Below are 23,195 nucleotides of genomic sequence, written 5' to 3'. Positions count from 1 at the left end.
CATATTTATGGTTTCATGCTGTCCAAACAGCAGTTAATGTTATGAAAAGATGGTTGCAAGAACTTTTGCATCACATGAAAATCATGCCATTATATGCTGAAATTTGTAATATCATGTTGTAAACACTGGTAGAGAAATGCCTGCAGACCCAGAAAGCAGACATGGGGACTTGTGACTTGGTGACTTGGACTCGAGTCGCTATTTTTAGGACTTGAGACTCGACTCGGACTTGGAAGTTAAAGACTCGGGACTTGACTTGACTTGAGACACGATGACTTGAATGACTTGAGTGTTAATCACATAATGTTTTCAGTTTGAATATAAAATATATAAATTATTTTTTTTAAATAAAGTTGATTACTCAGCTGGAGCACAGGCTGAGAATAGCGTCGTGACTGGATCAGGACACTATCATCAGTCATGCCCTCTCTACCTTACACACACCACGCCCACTTAAATCAGATATCACATCACATCAACATGTCAGCCTGAGAGATACCGAGGGTCATCGCTTTTGTCTTCAATAGTTCGTGCCTAAAAACGCGTGGAAAACGCTAGTCGCGCCGCTTTCTCCTTGTTTCCAAAGCGCTCGGACAGAAGTGCTCCTGGGGCGTCTGTCGCTAAGCATCCATGACACGCTCTCTCTCAATGAAGACGTAGAAATTTCAGCAAAGGATAAATGGATTTGCAGCAATAAAAATCGCTCGCAGTAGCTCTGCTACTAAATTCGTTTCAAAATGGCAATCCATATACAGCTATGAACAGCTGTTCCTTCATCTTAGCTGAGCTTTCAACGTTGATACGGGAAAGGATGAAGCTGATTGGTTAGTTATTGTCACATGACCTGCGGTGCGCTTGCGGCATTCTGAAAAGTTTAGATGTTTTTAACTCGATGCGGTGCGACGCGCGCGCGTTGCTTCCATTATGAGCGCGCATACCGCGCGCCTACATTGGAAATAACGAACTTGCGCGCGCAAAAGACGTGATGTGAACGGCCCCTAATGATCCGCTAGCAGGCAATCAAAAAACTCATTCCAGGGGCGGCGCTAGGGCTGGGCTAAGGGGGCATAAGCCCCGAATATTTTGTTACCTTGTCTTTCTCATAGAGCAAAACAATTAATCAGAAAAATTAATGTAGCTGCCGCGATTACCTAATCATGAGAAGTGCATATATATATATATAGTACAGTACAGACCAAAAGTTTGGACACACCTTCTCATTCAAAGAGTTTTCTTTATTTTCATGAATATGAAAATTGTAGAGTCACACTGAAGGCATCAAGGGCTATTTGACCAAGAAGGAGAGTGATGGGGCGCTGCGCCAGATGACCTGCCCTCCACAGTCACCGGACCTGAACCCAATCGAGATGGTTTAGGGGCGAGCTGGACCGCAGACAGAAGGCAAAAGGGCCAACAAGTGCTAAACATCTCTCGGGGAACTCCTTCAAGACTGTTGGAAGACCATTTCAGGTGACTACCTCTTGAAGCTCCTCAAGAGAATGCCAAGAGTGTGCAAAGCAGTAATCAAAACAAAAAGTGGCTACTTTGAAGAACCAAGAATATTACATATTTTTGGTTGTTTCACACTTTTTTGTTATGTATATAATTCCATATATAATTCCACATGTGTTAATTCATAGTTTTGATGCCTTCTGTGTGAATCTACAATTTTCATAGTCATGAAAATAAAGAAAACTCTTTGAATGAGAAGGTGTGTCCAAACTTTTGGTCTGTACTGTACATAACAAAAAAAAGTATGAAACAACTGAAAATACGTCATATTTATATTCTATACTCTGAGAGAGAGAGAGAGTGTGTGTGTGTGTGAGAGAGAGAGAGAGAGAGAGAGAGAGAGAGGAGAAATGTAACAGTTTAATGTTGTATGTAAACTGTTTTTGAGAAAGAGAGAGAGAGAGAGAGGTGTTCAGAGAGGAGTCTGTTGGATGTTTAGCTGTTATTTGTTTTATGGACTCAATGTTGAAAATGTAAAACATTTCAAACACTATTGGCAGAAGTGAAAAATAAATTTTAGGAAGTTACAATTTTGTTTGATTCCATGATGTATTTTACTGAACATGAGTATTTACAATGCAAATCCAGATTATTTTAATTTACTGACAGTTACTTATATCTTGTCTTTTAACTTTATTAAGATCAGATTCTGCAGGTAAAATAACAATATTAAGGTGACTTGACTTGGACTTGACTTGACATAGCTTGTGACTTGACTTGACTTGACTTGCCCAAGAAAAAAATACTTGGGACTTACTTGAGACTTGAAGGTTAAGACTTGAGACTTACTTGAGACTTGCACATGTGTGACTTGGTCCCATCTCTGCCAGAAAGTAAAGGACACAAAGGGAGAGGCAAAGTCCTAAAAATCACTTTGCTTTCCAAAGCATAAATACTAAAAACTTTGAACATTGACAAAAGCCTTTTATTTTTTTAAATAGAATGCTTAGTTAACTGTGCATGCATTCTTCATATTTACAGATTCATAGTGATTGATAGAAAAAAAAAAAAAAAAACACGTTACCCCAACAGTTTATTGTACAGAAGAGATTGCCCTTGACACAATGTGGGTGTGAATTCCTATAGTAGGGCTAAACAATAAAGATCTTCTTTTTTCTTTTCTTTTCTTGTCATTCTTATCTTTTTTTTTCGGTTGTACCCTTTTACATTAACCAGGCATTTGTAGTGTCTTTTGGTAAACAGTCTCTTCTTTGTACATTTTCCATAGAACAAGTTGTGTGTGGATCGGAAGTTCTGATGGGCTGTATCTGCTTGACCTGGATACTTCAGAGCTTCTCATGATTCTTCCACTCAAAGGCATCATAAGTATTCAATTAACTCTCAAACATAAACATGTTTTAGGTTCAAATTTAGCCATTCTTCATGTAAATATATGACCCATTATATTTTTACCTCCATATGTTTATTAGTAAAAATAAATAGTTAAAAGACCTTTAAAATAGCAAAAATATATTACACAAATAAATGCAACAGTGGCCTAAGTGGACAACAAAACTTAAGAGTGTAAGTAAGCTTCTGTGTGATAACAAGGTTAAGGATTCGGTCTTCTAGCTTGGGATGTTCCATGATTACGATACTTTAGAGAGTGGCAGAAAGTGAGTACATGTACTTGTACACTTAATGATAAATTGGTCAAATCATGCAACCTCAAACAAAATTCACCTCAGAAATATGCATAAACTTCATGATTTTCATTGTAGCAAATGGCTTCCTAGAAATACTTTAAGCAGGGGGAAATACACCCATCAGTATGTGCCATTGTCTGGCTTTCTGAAGTTTAAGAAAGACTGTTTAGTTTTCAAATGCACTCATTCCTCCTGGTTAAACCCTCATTTATTCCAAACCACAATCAAGTTTTTTCACTTCATGGCTATGAGACATAATTATTGCAGTCATTCAATATCTGCCTGGTTATCTCTGAAACCGTCTTACATTTGTTTTAGATTGTTTGAAGTGGCAGTTTTTCTCCTGACAGGTGACCTAAGCATCTCAATGGCAGGATCATGGGCCGTCACTAATGGACTTGGTGGCAATGTAAGTACTGTGCTAAACTTTTTGTGTCTGTTGAAGAATTCTCACTCTTGGGCCTTCTATGCAATATGTATTCAAATTTAATAGTTTATATATTTACTCTTTTTACAAGTTTTTTTTTGACAGATTCTTTAATGATCCCTTTTGTTAACCATACGCCGCTCAAGAGTTCACATGTACAGCACCTTTGGTATTTTTACAGCCCTGCAAGTAGCAGTTTACTGTTTCACAAAGCCAGGATTATTTAAGATGTAAAGCTTTTACAAGGTTTGGCTGTGGTTTGCAATCTGGGAGGAAAGTGGTCTGTGTGAGACATATGACATGAGGACTACCAGCAGCCTCTCTCTTTCTGCCTAGATGTGCTGTTTGGTGACTTCTCTATTTGGGACTTCAGTAACCCTTTTAGAGGTTAATAGTGCCGGGCTGGACGAGCTCTGTTTTAGGATGGCAATGGGCTTCTCTGTGGATGAGCAACTTTCAGTTGTGCCCAGGTAACAACACTCATCTTTCAGTCTCTATGAGCCTCCTGGTTTTGGAATTCAAGCACCAATCAAGAATAATTTACCCAATGTTTGATTTTGGTTTTAGCCAGAATTATCTTCAGTAGATGTATTGTCTGTTATAGACTGTTAACATTATTCTTGATGAGTCAACTCCCACAGTGGAAAATGCTTTATTTAATTATTTCCAGTAACAGAACTCTGTTTATGCTATTTTTTCCTCATTTTTCAGCTCTCCTCTGATGACTATGTCCCCTCTGAATGCTGAGCTGGCAAAACATGGCCGAAAACCTCAGAAAAAAATAGGTTGGAGTTTACAAAACCGCACATGCTCACAATTTGTTGCCAAAAAAAAGAAGAAAAAAAACACTTTTGGATTAACTAGCATTTCAATGTCATTGACACCTCCGATTTTACGATGCTGACTCATTACTGTCCAAGATGTTAATCTTTCTGGCCTTGCAGAGATAAAAACAGTCTGATGCCATCTGGTGTCTAAGGTCATACAGATACAGGGTTTTGATAACCACAGAATGAAGAAACGAGCCACAGACCACATCACAAAAATTCAGTGCTATATCAAAATGTGCACTATTTATTGGTGTTAATTTGTTTGATTCATCAATGCATATTCTTTCAAAGACAACAATGTACCCATTAAAATAAATGAATTTATGCCATAAGCTGCACTATCATTCAAAAGTTTGGAGTTGGTAAGATCATTCAGCAAAGTGGTTAGCACCCACATATTGGCCTGCAGTAGGACCTCACATCTCCGTCCTTTTGTTAAAATTAACAGAATTACAAAAGACTTAAACCTGTATTTCCTAATACACTGGCAGACACTTTTCTCTCTTTTTTTCTTATATGTCTCATGGATGTAAAAGCAATCCATCATCATTATTTCTGTCTCCCTCTCTCCCTTAAGGGAGGCTCTTCTTCTTTCTCCAACTGGGCATTATTCCTCTTCCTTACTAGAGTTACACATCCTCAGAGGTTTACATTTATTCCATAGCTTTTTCTGGGGCCTAAGTCAATACCATAACTAGGACAACTCATTTTCTTCATTCTCCTGGGCTTTGACATGACCTGATAGTCAGCAGTTTGGAGAATGGGCGATTGATAAAAGACTAAGCTCAGATCTGTGTGACATATTCCTGAATAATCTGTTATGTCAAGATGTGGTCTGTTGATAGTGACCTGAAACTGCTACCTCTCTTCGGTGCATCGTTTTATGCAACGTAAACTGAAAAAATGTTGGATACCACAGTAATAAGTATCCATAAGTATCTATGAAAGAATACATGTTTTCTTATTTATTGAAGTCATGACAGAAACCTTTTTAAATATTCCGGACATACTATTTTTTCTTTTTCGCATTTGTAGCATCAGCACTCATTTGTTTTAGTATTATTAAAGTAATTACAATAATGATTGTGCTCAATATATGGTGGAATTTAGTCAGCTCTCACAAAAGGTTATTGGCCCAGTCTGGTATCTATTATTTGTAAATAGTTTAAGTTGTTTGGAAGCGTTTCCTAAGAAAACAGCAAAACCGAGTTCAAACCTCGTATACATAAATCACAAAATCATGAACTTTACTGATTTTACAGATGTGATGTGTCCAGTCCTGCTCTTTTGCAGAGTTTAGCTCCAGTCCTAATTAAAGATACCTGAACCAGCTAATCAACATTTTCAGGACTACTAGAATGTTTCAGGCCAGTGTGTTGGAGCAGGATCAGACACCCCTGCTTTAAGAAGATGTTGCTTTTATTAGCCGCTTTTCAGAATATACATTAAGTCTGTGGTTGACACGGGAACCGTTTTCGGAAACATGTGCATTAGTATTAATGGAGCTGGAAAAAATGAGCTCACGGAAGTGAAGGAAACTTAGAAAAATGTCATTTATTCAGATTCTATCATATAACATCTTTTCTGTAATATGTCTGTAATATACCCTTTTCTGAAAGGGTATATTTTACAAAAATTATCAGCTAAACAAGTATCAAGCTTTACCAAATAAATATCGGTTCGAATAATATCAGCTTGAAATATCGGTTCGAGTTGAAATGATTTCAATATATGAGCAGAAAGAAACTCTAGAGTGATATGAGAGTCATGAAAATAGCTATGCAGAAAATATCATGACCGTATGCCACTTTTGAAATAAGCTTAGTGTATTCAGCAAAATGCTTACCTGAGTGTGTAGTGTTGCAACTGATATTATTATATCAAGCAAATTATAAATTATAGCATTAGTGGTATACAATTATGATAGACGAGTACTGTTCAGAACTTAATTATGTGCCCGACCTGTTCTCTTTTTGTGTCTTCCAGGTGTGAGCTGTCAGAAGAGTGTAAAGGATCAGGCTTTGGTTTTTCACACGCAAGTGAAGTCATCAGGATACAATACAGCTCCTCAGTAAGTCAGTAGACCACACATAGAAAAGCATTTTAGGGTCACCAATTTGAGAGACTTTATGGTTTCAGGTTTACATTTATATGGTTCACATAGTTTCAGGCTTTGACAATTGGAGAAACTGGTGAGTTAAATGTGCGACACTGATATTATGCAGGTTGTGAGCAAGTGAGTCCCTTCAGTGTGTGTAATGAGAGGGATAGATGTTTCTGAAATTCTGCATAGGTAAAATTAACTAAATTAACAGGCGAAGAAGCTCATTCTATAGAAATGATTACTCGGGCTGTGTTCTGGTAGCCTTTTTTTAAACATGACTTAAAGTAAAAGACACTAAATGTGCTCACACCTAATATCTTCCATGTTGTAACTTTGGAGTTTAATCTGAGGTCACCAACATAATATTCATTTAAACACTGTTTAATTCTGTTTCCATGGAGCCTACAGGCCTGCTTAGACTCACATTACTGAAAGGCTTTTTTACCATAGGATTATTTGCCCTCAATATTATGTAGTGAAGGTACAAAGGGATTATTAGAATCGCAATCATTTTAAGGCACATCACAAATGTTGTTGCTGCATCTGCTTGTGGCCAAGTCAAATACTTTTCTATGACAAGCTATGATATGTTCTCTTGGATTTTTCTGGAATTAGATTATAAGATTTAACATGTATCTCTTTTATAGTAGGACAATGTTTAGACCAAAGACCAGTGTTAAGAAGAAAAGCAACTCTGCCTCAGCAACTAGCACAAATACGTAAGTATTCTGTACGTTTCAGTACAGAGTCTCAAGAATGCGGTAGTACTGAATAAGAGCATTGTAGCATGTTTTTCAACAGGAAAGACCTCTTAAGTGAGTATCCATCCCATTTGGAAGCACCGAGTATGCCTTACGCTCATTTAACAGTTTCCACAACTCCAACCCCAGTCAGCTCTCTACAGTTCTCAGGTCAGTATAATGGTACAATCACACTAGGCTTTAAACATGTGAAATTTCTTTGTACCGTGCAACCAGAAAATGGGCAACAAAAAAGACTTCTTTTTTTAATAAATATAAATAATTCATTAAAAGGTCGAATGCATTTAATACAATTTGATATACTGTATATCTAAACAATTTTTGTTACATATTGTCAAATTGTTTTACACAAAGTGCACCCTCTGTAGCACTGTAGTGTCCTGCTGTAATTTCATTGGCTTAACAATGCATAGCAAACACAATAATGACTCCTGGAGTTAAACACAATAAAGTTGTGTACGTCTGTTTTTAAGAGTGCTATAGTTGTTGTTTCAGACTTTTGCCTTAGGAACATAATTTTTGATCTAATTATTCTTTCGTTTTTGTCTGTTAACTTTCTCTTTTTGTGTCTAGGAAATGGAAAGCAGATTGCGTGTGGTCTTGGAGATGGTTCTGTTTTGTTGTATAACTCTTCACTCACCAGTAACCCAGCTGTCTACACAGGTAGTGGGAGAGCTTCAAATCTTGAGTGTTTATTTTTGTAAAATTCCATTGCTTGTCTCTTATTTTCATTCTCTAAATGACTGGCACAAAGGAATTGGATCAGTATTCAGATTTTTGCATGCCATTCTGACAGCATCTGACACTGACAGCTGAAACTGACAGTTGGGGAATTCTGACTTTTGAAGGCCCTTCCTGTCTGTGAACTAGATGCTCTTTTTATTGTACTAAAGGCCCTGATATAGTCACAGTGATGTTCTTTTTGTTCTTTATTTCCAACTTCTAAGTAAAGAACAAAAAAGTTCTTCACTTCAGTCTTCTGCTGAACACAAGATAAGATGTTTTGTAGAATGTGGGTAACCAAATTTCTGATCTCTATTAACTTCCATAGTATTTTTTTCCAGACTATGGAAGTCAGTGGGAGCTGAATTCTATTTAATATTTTATAATATTATACCGTTGCCTATAAATGCATTTTTATCATAGGGGTCCCTTGCAAAGTCATCATCAATTTTGAGGTCAAAACTATGGCTCTGATTTCTGTTTGCAGGTCACAGTAAGGCTGTGAACACTGTATGCTGGAGTCACAGTAAGCAGTGGTTTTTAAGTACTTCTGAGGACCCCACCCTTTGCATCTGGACCCCGAATGCTTCAGAACCTGTTTTAACCATGGTAACGTATCAACAGTTGAACCAAATACATTCCTTGCACTGACATGAGCAATTTAAAAATTGATATTAGCTCTGAGCTTTTGCAGTACCTAGTCAAGTCCAGTGAATCAACAAGAAAATTTTATGGAGAAAAGGTTTAAGATTAAAAAAAATTATTTGCATTTGAATGCGCACGCCTGCGGGACATGTTTCTCTTGGCAGTATTCCTCTATTGGAACGTCGAAGGCATCTGTGCAGGCCCCTGGTCAGCACATCAGTGCTCTAAACACTTGCAGACCTCTCTAAACCCTAATTCCCTTCTTTCCCAGAACCCCCAACACAACTAGAGTTCATTCAAATCAGTTTTCTTCAGTCACATTCTGGATCAGAGTCTCTCTCTGGTGTCCTCCCACCCAGCCTCCTAGACTGTCCATGTGTGCGTGTGTATCTGGAGCCAAATATGACCCAATGCATAAGTGTTTGTGTCGTTTATATTAAAGGGAAAATCTTGAGTCTGCAATAAACGGAGTATAAAAACATTTTTGACATTTTGGCCAGAAATATACTCAAGCAAGCATGCAAACGCGGACAAATGTTTGGCCAGCACATTGCAGTCAAAGGGTCAAGGTTTAGCTGGTAGCATAAGCAGTAAGAATAATAAATAATAATTCAAAAGTAGCATAATAAAAGCAGACAGTTTACTCTAATGTGGTAAAGATGATAATGGAACACACACTGTAATTGCACACATTTTGGACACAAAAATGCATTAATTTATTAAGCTAGATGCTACATACATTCACTTGCATTAAGTAAGTACATTAAATATCCAGTAGCACTTATATTCCACTCACCAAATTGTCTCTCAATGACTTTCATCAGTCTCATAATTTCCAGCCAGAAAAACAGCATTCCTCTATCCACATTTATCTCTTCACACTCTTTGCTAAAAAGAGGGAATGACTGAGATTGTGATATTTTAAGCTGATATAGTGGTGTATTTTATGTGCTGTGACATGAATGCTCTTAGCACTTATTTAAAGGCTATTAATGAAGAGTTGATGTCCCTTACTGACTGTCTGTTTATTCACTGTTTGTTTAACTTCACGGTTCTCCAGGGAGATGACCAGTTTGCAAAGCCCATCAGAAGTGCTCAATTTTATTACCTGGACAAGTTTTTACTGTTGGCGTCGGGATCAAATCTAATGCTGTACCTTTACCATCTGGACACCACAAGAGATGACATCAAGAGGTGCAAGCAGTTAACGGATATTGAGCAAGTAACACTAAACGCAGGGTGTTGGTGACCTTCTGCCAAAAGAAAGGTTCAGTTTCGAGGGCTTGTAAAAACTGGGAGTTTGCCAGGCTATCAGATTTATTTAGGACTGTCTCTAGTCTGGCCTGTTTAATATAACAACCACATACTTCATATTCTAAGGCAGGGAGATGTATAGAATTTCTGTATATATTTTTGTCGTGGTGAAAAACAATATGTATGTCTGTGCTAGAGGGGTGAGCACTCATCGGTTGAGAATCCATGCATCATTTCTGAAAATTCTGAGAAGAATCCCAGTCTTTATAATGGATTTCTAAACACAAGTGTTGGGGAAATCCTGGTAGAGATACATCGGAGACATGAGCCAGATATTGCACATCATATTCTTTCTATGATGGAACGTCTTCTGTCCCTTTTATAGAGAATAATTATGTGCACAAAACCATTATGTTTCAGCGTTATGAAAGGTAGTAAGAAATCTCTACACACAGATAGACTGCGTTTTCCCTTTTTTTGTTGCCATTTTTCTGTAAAATTGTCTGTTTGTATTTTACACGTCATGTTCAGATCCACACAGCTTCAACTGCAATGCTTTGTCATAATCCACAGAAACGATTCTGAAATAAGTTCAGAATCTTTATTTATGGAGTGTGTTTCATTTTATTTCCCTCTTTGTAATCACAGGTATAAGCAAAGAAGCAAGTGCAAATTGACCAGTAAATTCAACATGAAGTCAGGAACCGACATCACTTCAATGTCGGCCATCAATGACTTCTACTCCTGTATCCTAAAACATTCAACAGTTGCTGAGGGAGTCAGTGCACGAAAACTACAATATTTTCCTTTTAGATTTTAATCTTGGCGATAAACAACACACTGGCTCATTCAGAATATATTGCACTTTCAATATTTTGCAAACCTTTAACATAAGTTAACTCAGATTTTTGTTTTTCTCAGCAAACTGAATTGAAAGCCTTTAAGCTTTTAAATCGAAAGGTTTTTAAGCTCTTGATAATCATAATTTCAGTCAAGTGTGCAAACCTTTGATTGGTACAGTAAAGGATTCGTATTTGTCTAATATCCAGCTATTTCTTCATCTTTAATCCTTATTAAGTGTTTTACATGTAATTTATTAAGCAGTAAATGTTCTGAACCTTGCAGTTTGTGATTTGGCAACACATCCAGTGGAACACGTTAGCTTAATAATAATATTTTTATGTTTTTTTTTTATATTTTACAGAGTATAATATAATAATGTTGAGGGTAATCTAATTAGTTGTCTGTAAAATTCATGAACTCTTCAGAAAACTGTTATATAACAGTATTGGATTTGAATCAGTGTGACAGGATGCAAGCTGAAGTGTAAGTTCAGTGTATCTCTTTAACCGCAGTGTGTCAGATATCGTCTTGGCTGCTGGCGCTGACCGCACCATCCAGGTGTTTGATATGAACCAGGGCTGTATGGCCACTCAGATCCCTGATGCCCACTGTCGAGCTGTCCACCTCCTCAGCCAGAACAAGGTAAGAGAATGACACCACATGATGTCAGCCAGGAAGATTCTGCCTCTTTTGAAATAAGGGACCGATGTACTATGTATACTAGTGGATTCCCACCATGGATCAATGTGAGGAATGGCTGCTGAAATTCAGCATTTCCATTACAGAAATAAATTACATTTTAAAATACCTTTAACATAAATTTGTAAATTTGAGACTTTTGTATTGTCAACAGACTGAATTTAAAGTTTTTGACTCTACTAAAGCATAAAAATACCAATTTTGAATGGCCTTTATTATATTAATTGCAAATATCCACAACCAACCTTTCACTCCAGCCACCAAAACTAGTTTTTTTTATGACTGTCTTCACCATTTTAAAAACAGTGCAGTGACGCTCGTGCTGCAGAAAGACCAGTGCTGTTTTCACTCAGAATTTTCTGACCTCACTGGTCATTTACAAGGTGCACACAACTCAATACTGGTGGTGACTCTTGAGCTACATCACTAAAATTGGAATTACAAACCACTTAAGCTGTTTGTGGGTAGTGTATGTATTTTTATTGTGGGGCTGGACTATGTTCTGGGTTTATTGTAAACCCAAAGTAAGACACTTTGTTACTGACTCGCTTTGCTCTTCGGTTAACCTCATATCCATGGCAACAATAATGAAGACACTTTCAGAAACAATACCAAGGAAATACTGACTGAGCCTACATCTTAAAGATAATTATAGTTGATTGTGTGAGTTTGAGGTTGTATGAGGTTACTGGGAATTCATACTGAAGGGAAAAGGGGTCCATTGAGTGCTAATACTACTATCATCTCCCATATATTAGTTTATTCAGGCTGCTTTGAGTTCAGTGTAGTCAGGAAGAAGTAGTTGGTTCTGAATATCCAAGTTTAACCTCAACTTTAATGTGCGGCAACCTTGAACAGAGTGAAAACAAAAAAACGAATTCAACATGTGTTGGAGTTGCTTAACAAAATCCACTGTCCAACCCAAATTTTCTCTGCAGTTTGGCGCTCCCATCCTCCATTATATAAGGCCTCTCTGAATGTTATGCAATATATGATGTCTTCTTCTTTGAAGGATAAAAGTTCACCGTTTTAGTTGGGACAATCCAAACCACAGTTGTGTGAGATTTATTAAGGTGGGTCTAAGATGAAGGTCTCGCGTGTCCCATTTATCTTGCCGAGTATCTTGATCTAAATCCCTCAAGTTTGCAGATTAGGATGGATATATGAAATAAATTTAGGGTAGATCTGACTTAAGCCAAGGATGTTAGGTAAGTACATTCCATCTGGAGAGGGTGATGTCTTGCAAATGTCTGTATACTGTCCCTCTGCATCTATCAGACTGTGTCGGACTAACATGACCATTGCACTCCATCCATCTGAAAGTGCATTTAAGTCTCTTATGTTGATTGAGGTTTCATTTATTTGATCAAAAATACAGCAGAAATCATCATTTAACATTTTTGTTAAATATATTTAATTATTTTATGTAAATAGTTTATTAATTTTCTATTAGATTTATATATTTACATCTATCTATTTTTTAACATCATCCTTATAATTCTAATTATTCAAATGGGATGATTTGGTGGTCGCAAAACAGAAAACCATAGAAAAAAAAGGTTGTTCTGCTTGATATTTTTGTAAGAGCCATGCTTCGTTTTTTTCAGCATTCTTTGTAAGTCTTTACTGAACGTCTTTACTTGTATGACAGGAGCAGTGTATCACGTGTTTTAAGTATTCAGATTCTCCCCAGTTTGAGAGGGTCAGCTGAGATTAGTTGGGTACATAAGAGGACAGTGGACTGGATTAACTGATCTAACACAGTAAAATGGCTTTAGCTAGCAGGCACTCTCCTGAGCAACCACTTTCCATACCAGCCTCCAGTCACGCTACACATTGTCTGCAGTACTTCTGAATCTGATCACTTAACAATAACACAACCTGGCTCTTACATACACGTGGGATCCTCCAACAAGAAGCCCACACATTAGAGACGCCTAGAGGGATCAAGAGAGCTGATCGCTGGGAATTCTTTCCAGCTGTGAATGAGCTTACAACAAACCTTTTCTCTTCTCAGCTACTCTGCATTCTCCACCGTGGGCTACATGTTCCACTTTCTAAAGCCACGTTCATTGAGAATATTTCTGATGGATGTCTAATTGTGTGCCATGCAGGATACCTTGAACCATATGTATTTGTGTTAGGGTGAGAGAGATGGTTTTATTGATCTTCCACAATCTGTGACAAACATTACCATTCTGTGGACTTTTTTGGCTCTTTGGTATAACTTCAGTTCTGGAAAGTTTGCACACTTTCAGCATGCATGTGCAGATTGTTTGCAATCTCCCACCAGATTTGTGTCTCTTCTATGGCCGGTCAACAGCTATAATAACTAAATAACTATTTATTTAGGATAGTAGTTTTATATGAATGAGCTACTTTAGACCAAATAAATTTTACGCTCATCTTTCTTCCAATTCAGTTACACCACCATTCTAATGATTGGGGTCAGTAAGATTTGTTAATAATATGATTTGTATTTTCCACAGAATCATTAAAAGGGAGGTCCATGACTTGTTTACACAGTTAAAGAGTTGGATTCTCATGCTAAACATGGCCAAAGTTTAAAAAAATGAATTGGACGTAGGAGTATTTCTGCGCCTTATACACTCTTTCAGGGTTTGCATAAGTTTCGGAATGTTTTTTCGAGTATGCGCACACATCAACCAGAGCCGTGAGTCGTGATTAATATGTTAATTTGTTAGCAATAGTTAATTTGTCAATAAAGTGTTTGTCCCTGTTTTATTTATGTTGATGCGACAACTTGCAGGCGATCAGAGAGAAGCAGTACAGTTCTATCTGCCTTTTATAAATCTGATAAAACTAAAGACTCTTCAGAGATTTGATGCAATACTACTCTATAGGTACTCAAGATTAACATGAGTTTGGCAGAAAGTGTTCGTTAGATCTCCTTTAAACAGAAAGAAAATAATAAGAAATCTGTTTTGAGCACCAAATCACCATATTAGCATGATTTCTAAAGAATCGTGTGACACTAAAGACTGGAGTAACAGGTGCTAAATATATTCAGCTTTTCTATCACAGTCAGCATAAAAGACTATTTTCAAAAGCATTTAAAAATCTTAGATATATTTAAAGACTGACCTGATCTTGCAGCTCACAGAGTGATTATAAGTAAAACTTAAAACAGCTGCAATATTCTCCGTAAATATTAGAGTAATTAGTTGCTTTTATAAGTCAATGAACATCTTTCTGTAGTATCTTTTGTAGAAGGTGTTGATGTCCTTATTACTTAGCAGGTTTGCCAATATTTCCCTATATTAAGGATCTTTGATTTCCTTTTATTGTGCTGTTTTCTTTTGGTGTGACTCTTTACTTTTTTTCTAATATTACAGGGATCCGCGTTCTGTACACAGGCCTTGGAATCGTACAATCTCTTTCTGAGCAGCGCTATAACAGATGGTCTGAAGTTGTGGGACCTGCGCACTGCAAGGTAGGTCCCTTGATCTTTGGGTTTTTTTCTTAGACCTTCAGAGGGCAAGACTGCAAAATTCACAGTAAAATACAGACCTAAATGTTGAATATTCAATAGTTTCTTGATGCACATTATCCTTTGACAAAGATTTCAATATTGGTATGATTTAGCTAGCTGCAATGGCCTTCTTCATACTTTATGATGCTTAAGTTATGTTTGTTCCAGTCTAGCATACATTTTCAATCTCTCAACTCACTAAAGCACTGATAACCTGTCCTTCAGAAAAGTGAATAACAGTGTAAACCCCAGGGTGTTTATAGGCTTGTGGGAAACAACCATTACATGATCCCCTAAAGATTGTTAAAAACAATCAGGATTAGGTCCAGTCAGAAAGGTACATTTATCATTAAAACTAAGAATCCAAAATTTCCAGATTCTCTCAAAGCTGAGCCTTGGCCGGACCTCAGCCAAAAAAGGGCTTTGGAAAGAATTCCTTCTGTGCAATTGATCTGACAGTAACCGCACTGCTTTAGCTGGACACTGAGTGAATACAGAAATGCTGTTTCTTTCACAGTCCTTTGCTAATCTGTGTAAGACCATGTTTAGTATACAGATAAATAGACACCAACACCAAAGGAATTTGAAAAATAAACCTGCTAATAAATTGTAAATTGAATATTTATTCAATTAACTCTAGTTCAGAATTAATTTAATGAAGGAGAAGGTGAACATGTTTTCTTATCCATTTATCACTTGAAATCTGTAATAGATCATCTGTTCACCCTCTTGATGTTGTAAGCATATTTTCCCTAGAGTCTGGAACTTTCAGCACATATTCTTTTACCTGTAGTATCTGTCTCTGTCCTGGTTTTCTTTCTTTCTTCATAGGACAGCAGATTAGTACAAAATGTATTTTCAACTTGATGTGTTTACAGAGTATTCTTTAAAGTAAAGGTTTGCCCAAAAATGTATTTGTCGTCTTTTGTGAACCCTCATGATGCATCATATGTTTATGTGTGTGAGTATAAAAATATTTTGGAAAAAAGTTGTGGCATTTATTACTTTCTACTAACTAGCGACCTTCTTCTTAGCTTTTAATATTTTCCTGTTACTTTTATGGTGTTTTGGTTTGTTTGTTTTTGTCATTTAGGATCCAGTCCCCATTATTTTTCATTATACGGAAAACAGTGGCAGGATATTCTTAAAAAAAAAAAAAACTCATCTTTTATGTGCTACAGAAGAAAGAAAGTCACACAGCTTTGGATACAAACTAGGAAGAATAATGATGACACATTTCTGAGTGACCTATTCCTTTAAGAACACTCTGTAAACGAATCAGGGTGGAAAAATCATTTTGAACCCATCTATCCTCCGATGAAAGGAGAAACAAAACTAGAACAGAGACAGTGAATACAGGTACAGGAATCTGAGTGGAAAGTTCCAGACTCTAAAAATATTTTTCTACGAACATAGTGATGTTTCATGTCTATAGAGATATTCTGCACCTGAACCTCTCCATTTAGTTTCATTTACCTTATAAGGACAACTGGATTAAATATATTTTACCCTTCTTTTGTTCCCTCCCTTTGTGGAATGGTGTGAATTGCTTCTATACGTATACATCCTGCATCCTATTATGCTTGGAGCTCTTCCTACTCCTGCTTTCGAACTCTAGAAAGTGTCAAATCCCTTATACTTGCCTTGATAAATATTTGCACCGAGTTCCAGGAATTCAGGAATTTCATTCATGAAGCATGAATTATCTGCTTTAAAATGAAGTTCGATATATTATGTAAACATACTGTAAGTTTCACAACTGACAGTTTCCTCCCCATAGAGGTCTATAATATTTAGAGAAAGCTATCTGTTAGCTTTCCCATTCATCTTTGTGGCGGTTTTTCTGCTGCCGTATGACCCCCTAAAGTTGAATTTTGCCATCTTTGCTCATGGGACCACGGAATGTCAACATTAGTTATAAAAAGCATGTGACTGATCACTCCTGAGTTACAGAAAAATGGCATCATTACAGTGACTGGCCGAAGCAACCTTGCAGGACAGCATATTTTTTCACTTGTCTGAAGGATTAGTTCCAGTGGAAAAGAGAAAGGAAAATTGTCAAAGAAAGGAAATCATGAAAAACACTTAAGACAGAATACTAAAGAAAAATGCAGGTCAAACACAGGAAACATGGATGGGAGCAAATGTGAAAATTAGTGACATCATTTGCCTGCTGTCATTGACAAACTGAGGTCTGGCAATGAAGTTTTTCGGCATAGGCCACTTTATGTGTATTTTTCCAGTTTTCCAATGGCTGTCTCTTTGACAGTGCTCCGACTTCAAGCACGTGAAATTGCTTAAAATCTTTCAATCTCCCCCCAGACTTCATTTAAAGCACAAGTGACATCACTCCACAGGCCAAGACAAAACCTTCAGGCAAAGGCCAAGGAGTTCTGGAAGACTGAGACTTATGGAAAATATGGAATTTCATCTTCTATCATCCTTTCTCTGCCCATTCTGGGACTGTATGTTTTGCATATCACAATTAAAATGCTTCAGGCTAAGTAAGAGGGATGGATCTTGAATTATGGATCTTGAATTATGCATGAGAAAAACTGGCAACAGACCCTGAAGTGCTTCCTAAAGACATCACTGTCTTCAGCTGCACAGGAGATCAGGGCACCACTGGTGGGCCCCTGATCGCAAACTGTAAAGTTTTTTTTGTTTGTGTGCTTTTACATCCTTAGAGGTGCAGTTGGAGATCTTGGAAAATGCTAACATTAGTCTGATAGCACTGAAAGCGAACATCCCGTCCTCCCTGCAATCGCCGTCCAAAGCCACGGCCCCTGAATGCATTTCTGCAGAAGACCGGGTTGTTGATGTTTGTCTGCCATTCATGCTCTGTCTGCACAGCATGCGTGAATGCGGTGATGACGTATCCTGTCTTTGCGAACAGGGTGCGCAGAGGTATCCAGATATATATATATACGTTGAAGTAGGAAAGCTATTTAAAATTCTCAGACCAAGTATTTTGATTGGACGTACATTACTTGGTCCTATGCCTTCCACAGAATATATAAATACAGATAAATACATTTAGACCTTAATGATTGCTATGGGATGTGAAGAGACTTTCAACCAGCATAACAAAAAATGTTTCTGAAGACAATCACTCTTATATATGCTGTGTTTTTAAAAGCTCTGCCAGTGATTTATTAGTTAATCTGTGCTAGTGCCTTACAGTTATTTAGTTTAGTCAACTTGAAATGTGAAGTTGTTTTAAATGGCAACTTGGATGTTTTAGTTATCTCTTAAATACAGGAATGTTATTCTAATGCTGACTTTTAAATTGTGATAGTTAATTGCAGCAATCATTTTTTACATTCTATAATTAGTCATGTATATAATGATGGAACCTACAGAAAGAATAAACAAGTGAAAAAATATGAACAAATTGACTGTTGCCTCAGAATCAGATAATCGATTCTATGTGGGATTGACTCTGAACAGTCACGCAGCAGCCACCTTGGCAATGTCCTCAGATAGCTTATTTATAGTCATACTTTTTGCTCTTATTATCAAATCAGATATCATTGTAAAGTATAACACAGTAACTACTCAGTTTTCATTTCACACCACAGCTTATGCGATATCTATAAATTCTCATAACTGAATTTTGCAGTTGCATAATACAGCAGTTTATTTTCATTCTGATTTTTAAAGGTGTCTGCAGGCTAGCAAGGTCTGATGGCTCTCCGGTTGGCATGCTGTTTGTTTCCGTTCTGGTGGTTCACTAAATGCGAAGAAAATATGCGGGCTACACAGTAAATTTGTTTATGCTTTCTTTTAAACCATAATCTGTTCTGGTAATGAGAAGCAGATTAACCTGGCTTGCACAGGATGTAAATCAAGACCCAAACCCTCAGAAAAGCACCCTAGATTCATAAAGGCGTGCAAAGCAATCAGTCTGAACCCAACCAGATCCACTCATGTAATGAGAAGAACCTCAGGCAAGCACTCCATGATATTTTTCTTTTCCTGTTGCAGTGCAATGTATTTTGACCTTTATATTAATATCTCTTGAGTTGTCTGTTTGTGTCTATACCAGGATTGTTTGTTTGTTTTGTTTTTATTGTAGGGGCAGAAACAGCAGGCTTTGGCAGTCTATGCAGTGTCATTAAAAGAGTTAATTTATTATATGGTTGTGCTGCTCCATAAAGACTGATGACAGGAGGTGGGTTAAATGCTATAGCATTAAATCACTTTATGTGCCTGTTTTTTGACTTTCTTAATGGCATAATGATCTCATTAGGCTCAAATCACAGTTTATATTTGTAAACCGGTTAGGGTTAAACACTACGGGCAATTTCTCCTATGTGGATTTTAAAATAGCGCTTTTTAAATTGTGGATGCTTAAAGTGCAGACCCAAAATTTTCAACAATTGAACTTATGTTTGTTTGAATTCCATGTTTTACACAAACAACACAGAAAATGGTCCACAAAGCTGTGTGACTTTCGTGATTGGCTTCTAAATCTATATAGTACAAATTAATTGTTTTAAATGGATCATTATGGACTGTAAGTCAATGATTGACTTATGTGTGTATAATGAGTTATTATTATTGAGTAATGCCACGTAGAATGGCTGCTATAATCCAAAACGATGAAATATTAATAACTGATTATATTGTATTCTTTATATGCTTTATTTTTTGTTTTTCTACGCATTTTGTATAGCAAAATAAAACCCATATGCCATGATAGTCTGTAGTTTGCCTTGCCAAATAATTGTCAGTTAAATACCTTAACCGAGTTTAGTATTTCTTTCTTTCTAATATAACATACTCCTCATATTTTGAAGGTTTGATCAAAGGTTTGAAAAAACTAATATTGTAGACATATCCCCTCTAGACATCACTTTTGGCCCCTACCTGGCCATTTGAAATTCTGCATTCAAAGCTTTAAGGAGCACTCAAACCTCTGGAGACGTTTTTAAAGAGGCTTTGCTGACATGGAATTCACATTTGTTTTACAATGGCTTTATATTTCTTTTCACTTGAAGATTTTCCAAGTATGTAAAGTTATCTTAATCATTAAGAATAAACTAGAAGAATGTGGGGAAATATGGTCTAGCAATTGGAAACATAATCCCCATCATGCATGGGAGTAATGAAGTGAAACATAGTCTCATGTGCTTTCTAAAGTTTCTTCCCACGAGTGTACATTGGAGTCTGATGAAACATGGATCCTGACTGTTTGATAGAACCTTTGTGAAGACATAATTGATGTCTTCTTAGCCATCACAGTGTTCCAGAAGGTTCTGTATGTTGCTTTGGATGAGTACTATTAGTGTCTGCTCAATGAACTTTTACATCCTAAAGGAGGTGATGTCTACAGAGAAAGCCAAAATTAGCCATGGATATGAAAAGCTGATTTTTATCAGATCCACTTTAAGAACTGATGGCCCTTTTGTTTTTCATGCCAAAGACTTGACTTTCCTGGGTGTTTTTCTTTCTGATGTGATTGTCTACAACACAAACGTGTCCAAATTTGGTACAAGTAATTCATACTGTATGTCATTTAGTCCATGGGTATGCATTTTTCAACTGCTTATCAGACAAAGAAGAGGATCCTAATGGATAAATATTTGAATTAAAGTTGAGTCACTTTAGTTTTCGGTATTTAATGTCAAACCCTTGCATATAATTCACAAAGTGCCCGCAAGCCAGTTTATATAGCCAAAATCGAAATCTAAATTAGGCACATGCAAGAATTATTTACAAAACCTAATAGTATCTTTTTTTCTGTCCATCTCTGTCAGGTGTGTTCGCCGTTATGAGAGCCATGTTAACCGCTGTCACCATTGCACTGCGGCCTTCTCACCCTGCGGTCGCTTCGTAGCTACTGGCTCAGAGGACCATTCTGTGAGTAGATTTACAGTAATACATCTCCTGCTACAACGTCCTGTAAGCTCATCTTCTCCCCGTGTTTATTAAGTTGTAATAGAATTCACAAAGCCAATAATTCATAGCACCTTCATATTTTAACAAGCATTGTACAGAATGCACAGAAAAGTTGTAAATCAGATAATCCTGTTCTGGCCCAATGTGAGCCTGTGGTGATAAAAATGCCTTTCAGGACTGCTGAACACATTTCTCACATTATAGGTAAGAATTTTTTTTTTCTTTTATCTCTTAATGGAGTTGAATCTGTAAAAACAGTGTCAAATATAGACTGTTCCAGCTCCACAGCCAAAGGTTAAATGTATAATTTCTGCACCAAATGGAATTGCAACGTTTGTCTAGGAAAGGCCTTGCAATGCTTTGATTTGAAGTACAGACAGACAGACAGACAGACAGACAGACAGGAGACACTGCATTAAACAGTGCATTAAAATCACACCACAAACGATATCTAGAAGGGGGATCTTGAGAGGAACCTACAATCATCTGGACCACTTTTTTCTGCTGACCTCTTTAATTCTCCCTCTCTGAGTATGTCTTATCATATCCAGCAGCTGCATCACATTTACTGCTGAGCTTCTGCATGTCTTGTGCTTTTTGCCAGAATTGTCAAAACAATTTTCTCATATGAAGAAAACAGCGAGATATCCATGCTTTCATGGTGTTCTGTTGTTAAAAAAGATCTGAGAAAAAAAGTATCTTTTACAGAGCTTTTGTCCTAGTGACCTTGAAAATAAACTGAGGATCCTATTCAACAATTTCATGAAAAATAACTCGCAATAATGGGTTTTGTCTCATGCAAATGGTTATGAATGACCTAGATTTAATTTCACAGAGAAGATTACTAAAGCACTATTTTTAGGGCAATTGAACACAATTTGATTAGTGTCAAATTGTCAAATTGATTATGCAAATGTTTTTATACAGATGGTCACAAAATGCTCTTTGGTTTTTTCTCACATCACCCTGGAGTACATGATCATTAGATTTTACTCAAAATTGTGGAGTTCTTGCAGCTTGAGTGCAGTTGTCATTAAATTTACAAGCAAATTGCATTTTTTCTTAGAATCCAAAATGATAAAATCCAAATTTTGAACTGAAGATTTTTAGTCTTTTTGAACGATTACTTTTCCATATGTGTCTACCATTTGCTCCACCAATGTGGGAGGATTGCTGTCTCTTCTCTGTTTGTGTATGTGTGTCTTTAGTCTTTGCTCGAGTCAGTGGAATAATATGTGCGTGTTGATAGCTGTTATTAATCGCCAGCACTGGGTAAAGCAGGACAGATTGGAGAAGTTCTCCACAACAGCACCGCCCACTTTCCAGTGTTTCTTAGAAGCAAAACGGAGACAGGAGTAGTGAGCTACTATGCTGTTATTTGTGGCTGTCTTGAGACTTCCATAAGCCAGATGAATTTGTTGATGCATTTTATATTTCACAAGACAATCACAGAAAAGGAACTCTATCATCACCCCATTATTGCATTAATTCCAAGCCACATTATGTTTAAGCCATAAGCAACAAATACAAGTATGATCAACAAAAAGTGACTGATTCTGACCACATCTAGGAGTGACGACGTGGAAAACATGGCGAGTTGTGCTATTTTCCTAAACTTTCAACCATCTGTGTTGCCATTACTTATAATAAACAGTTTAAGGGGATGGTTTACCCCAAAATAAAAATCCTGTCATCATTTATAGACCATCGTTGTCTTGTGAATTTCAACTGTGGAACATAGAGTGAGAATAGATTGTATAGACAAAAAAAAAATCTTCAAAATATCTTTTGTGAAAAAAAATGCATACACATTTGAAGCGATATGATTTTGAAACAGATAGAATTTTAGGCGAACTATCCATTTAAGAACAAAAGTAACACAAGAGAACTTGAGCAGTGCATTTGGACCAATTAGATTTCAATGTGGGCGGAGCTACCCAGCAAAACAAAGTGACAATAAAAACCGAATGCTGACAAAAAAACGTTGTTGGTAGCTGGTTAGAAGAATAAAATTTGAACAGGAAAGAGCTTTAACTGATAGTTGCTTTGTTGCATCGCATCTTATTTGTACAGTTGGCAGATATCATGGGCCCCCGTTCTGTTGCACTCAAGCTGATTTGTAACTTGTCTAGATAAGGCCATCTGCTAAATGACTTGAATATAAACATAATTGGATGTAGCAAAAACCTGTTAGCGATCTCTGGCTTCTTCCTGGCACCGAGACCTGTGTCTTCCACAGAACACCCTCAGTGTATTTCCTAAGAGGCCTGAATAAGAAACATATGGAGATATCCAACCAGTCTGCTGAGATTCATCTCCTGTGTTCATCCGTGTTACTGACACATACCGTAGAT

The 23,195-nt window shown here is 37.0% G+C and overlaps 1 protein-coding gene across 3 annotated transcripts in view; it reads left to right on the top strand.

Annotated features, from left to right (window-relative positions):
* LOC128026634 (WD repeat-containing protein 27) overlaps positions 1-23,195 on the top strand; it is a 38,876-nt gene that overhangs the window by 3,572 nt on the left and 12,109 nt on the right. For 2 of the 3 annotated variants that reach the window (XR_008186469.1, XM_052613881.1), the window contains exons 10-23: positions 2,741-2,838; positions 3,509-3,567; positions 3,922-4,055; positions 4,297-4,370; positions 6,402-6,486; positions 7,167-7,238; positions 7,321-7,430; positions 7,854-7,943; positions 8,491-8,612; positions 9,709-9,842; positions 10,551-10,648; positions 11,266-11,387; positions 14,801-14,898; positions 20,700-20,802. Coding sequence is in view for 2 of the 3 variants with exons in the window: in XM_052613881.1 (XP_052469841.1) it covers positions 2,741-2,838; positions 3,509-3,567; positions 3,922-4,055; positions 4,297-4,370; positions 6,402-6,486; positions 7,167-7,238; positions 7,321-7,430; positions 7,854-7,943; positions 8,491-8,612; positions 9,709-9,842; positions 10,551-10,648; positions 11,266-11,387; positions 14,801-14,898; positions 20,700-20,802 (1,399 nt within the window). In the remaining variant the exon portion in view is untranslated. The remainder of the gene's footprint in view (positions 1-2,740; positions 2,839-3,508; positions 3,568-3,921; positions 4,056-4,296; positions 4,371-6,401; positions 6,487-7,166; positions 7,239-7,320; positions 7,431-7,853; positions 7,944-8,490; positions 8,613-9,708; positions 9,843-10,550; positions 10,649-11,265; positions 11,388-14,800; positions 14,899-20,699; positions 20,803-23,195) is intronic. The other variant, XM_052613882.1, reaches the window with a different exon arrangement.

The sequence above is a fragment of the Carassius gibelio genome, chromosome A13, assembly GCF_023724105.1.
Source record: "Carassius gibelio isolate Cgi1373 ecotype wild population from Czech Republic chromosome A13, carGib1.2-hapl.c, whole genome shotgun sequence".
Taxonomy (NCBI): domain Eukaryota; kingdom Metazoa; phylum Chordata; class Actinopteri; order Cypriniformes; family Cyprinidae; genus Carassius; species Carassius gibelio.
Note: the sequence above shows the minus strand (reverse complement) of the source record. Positions and strands in the feature narration are given on the sequence as shown.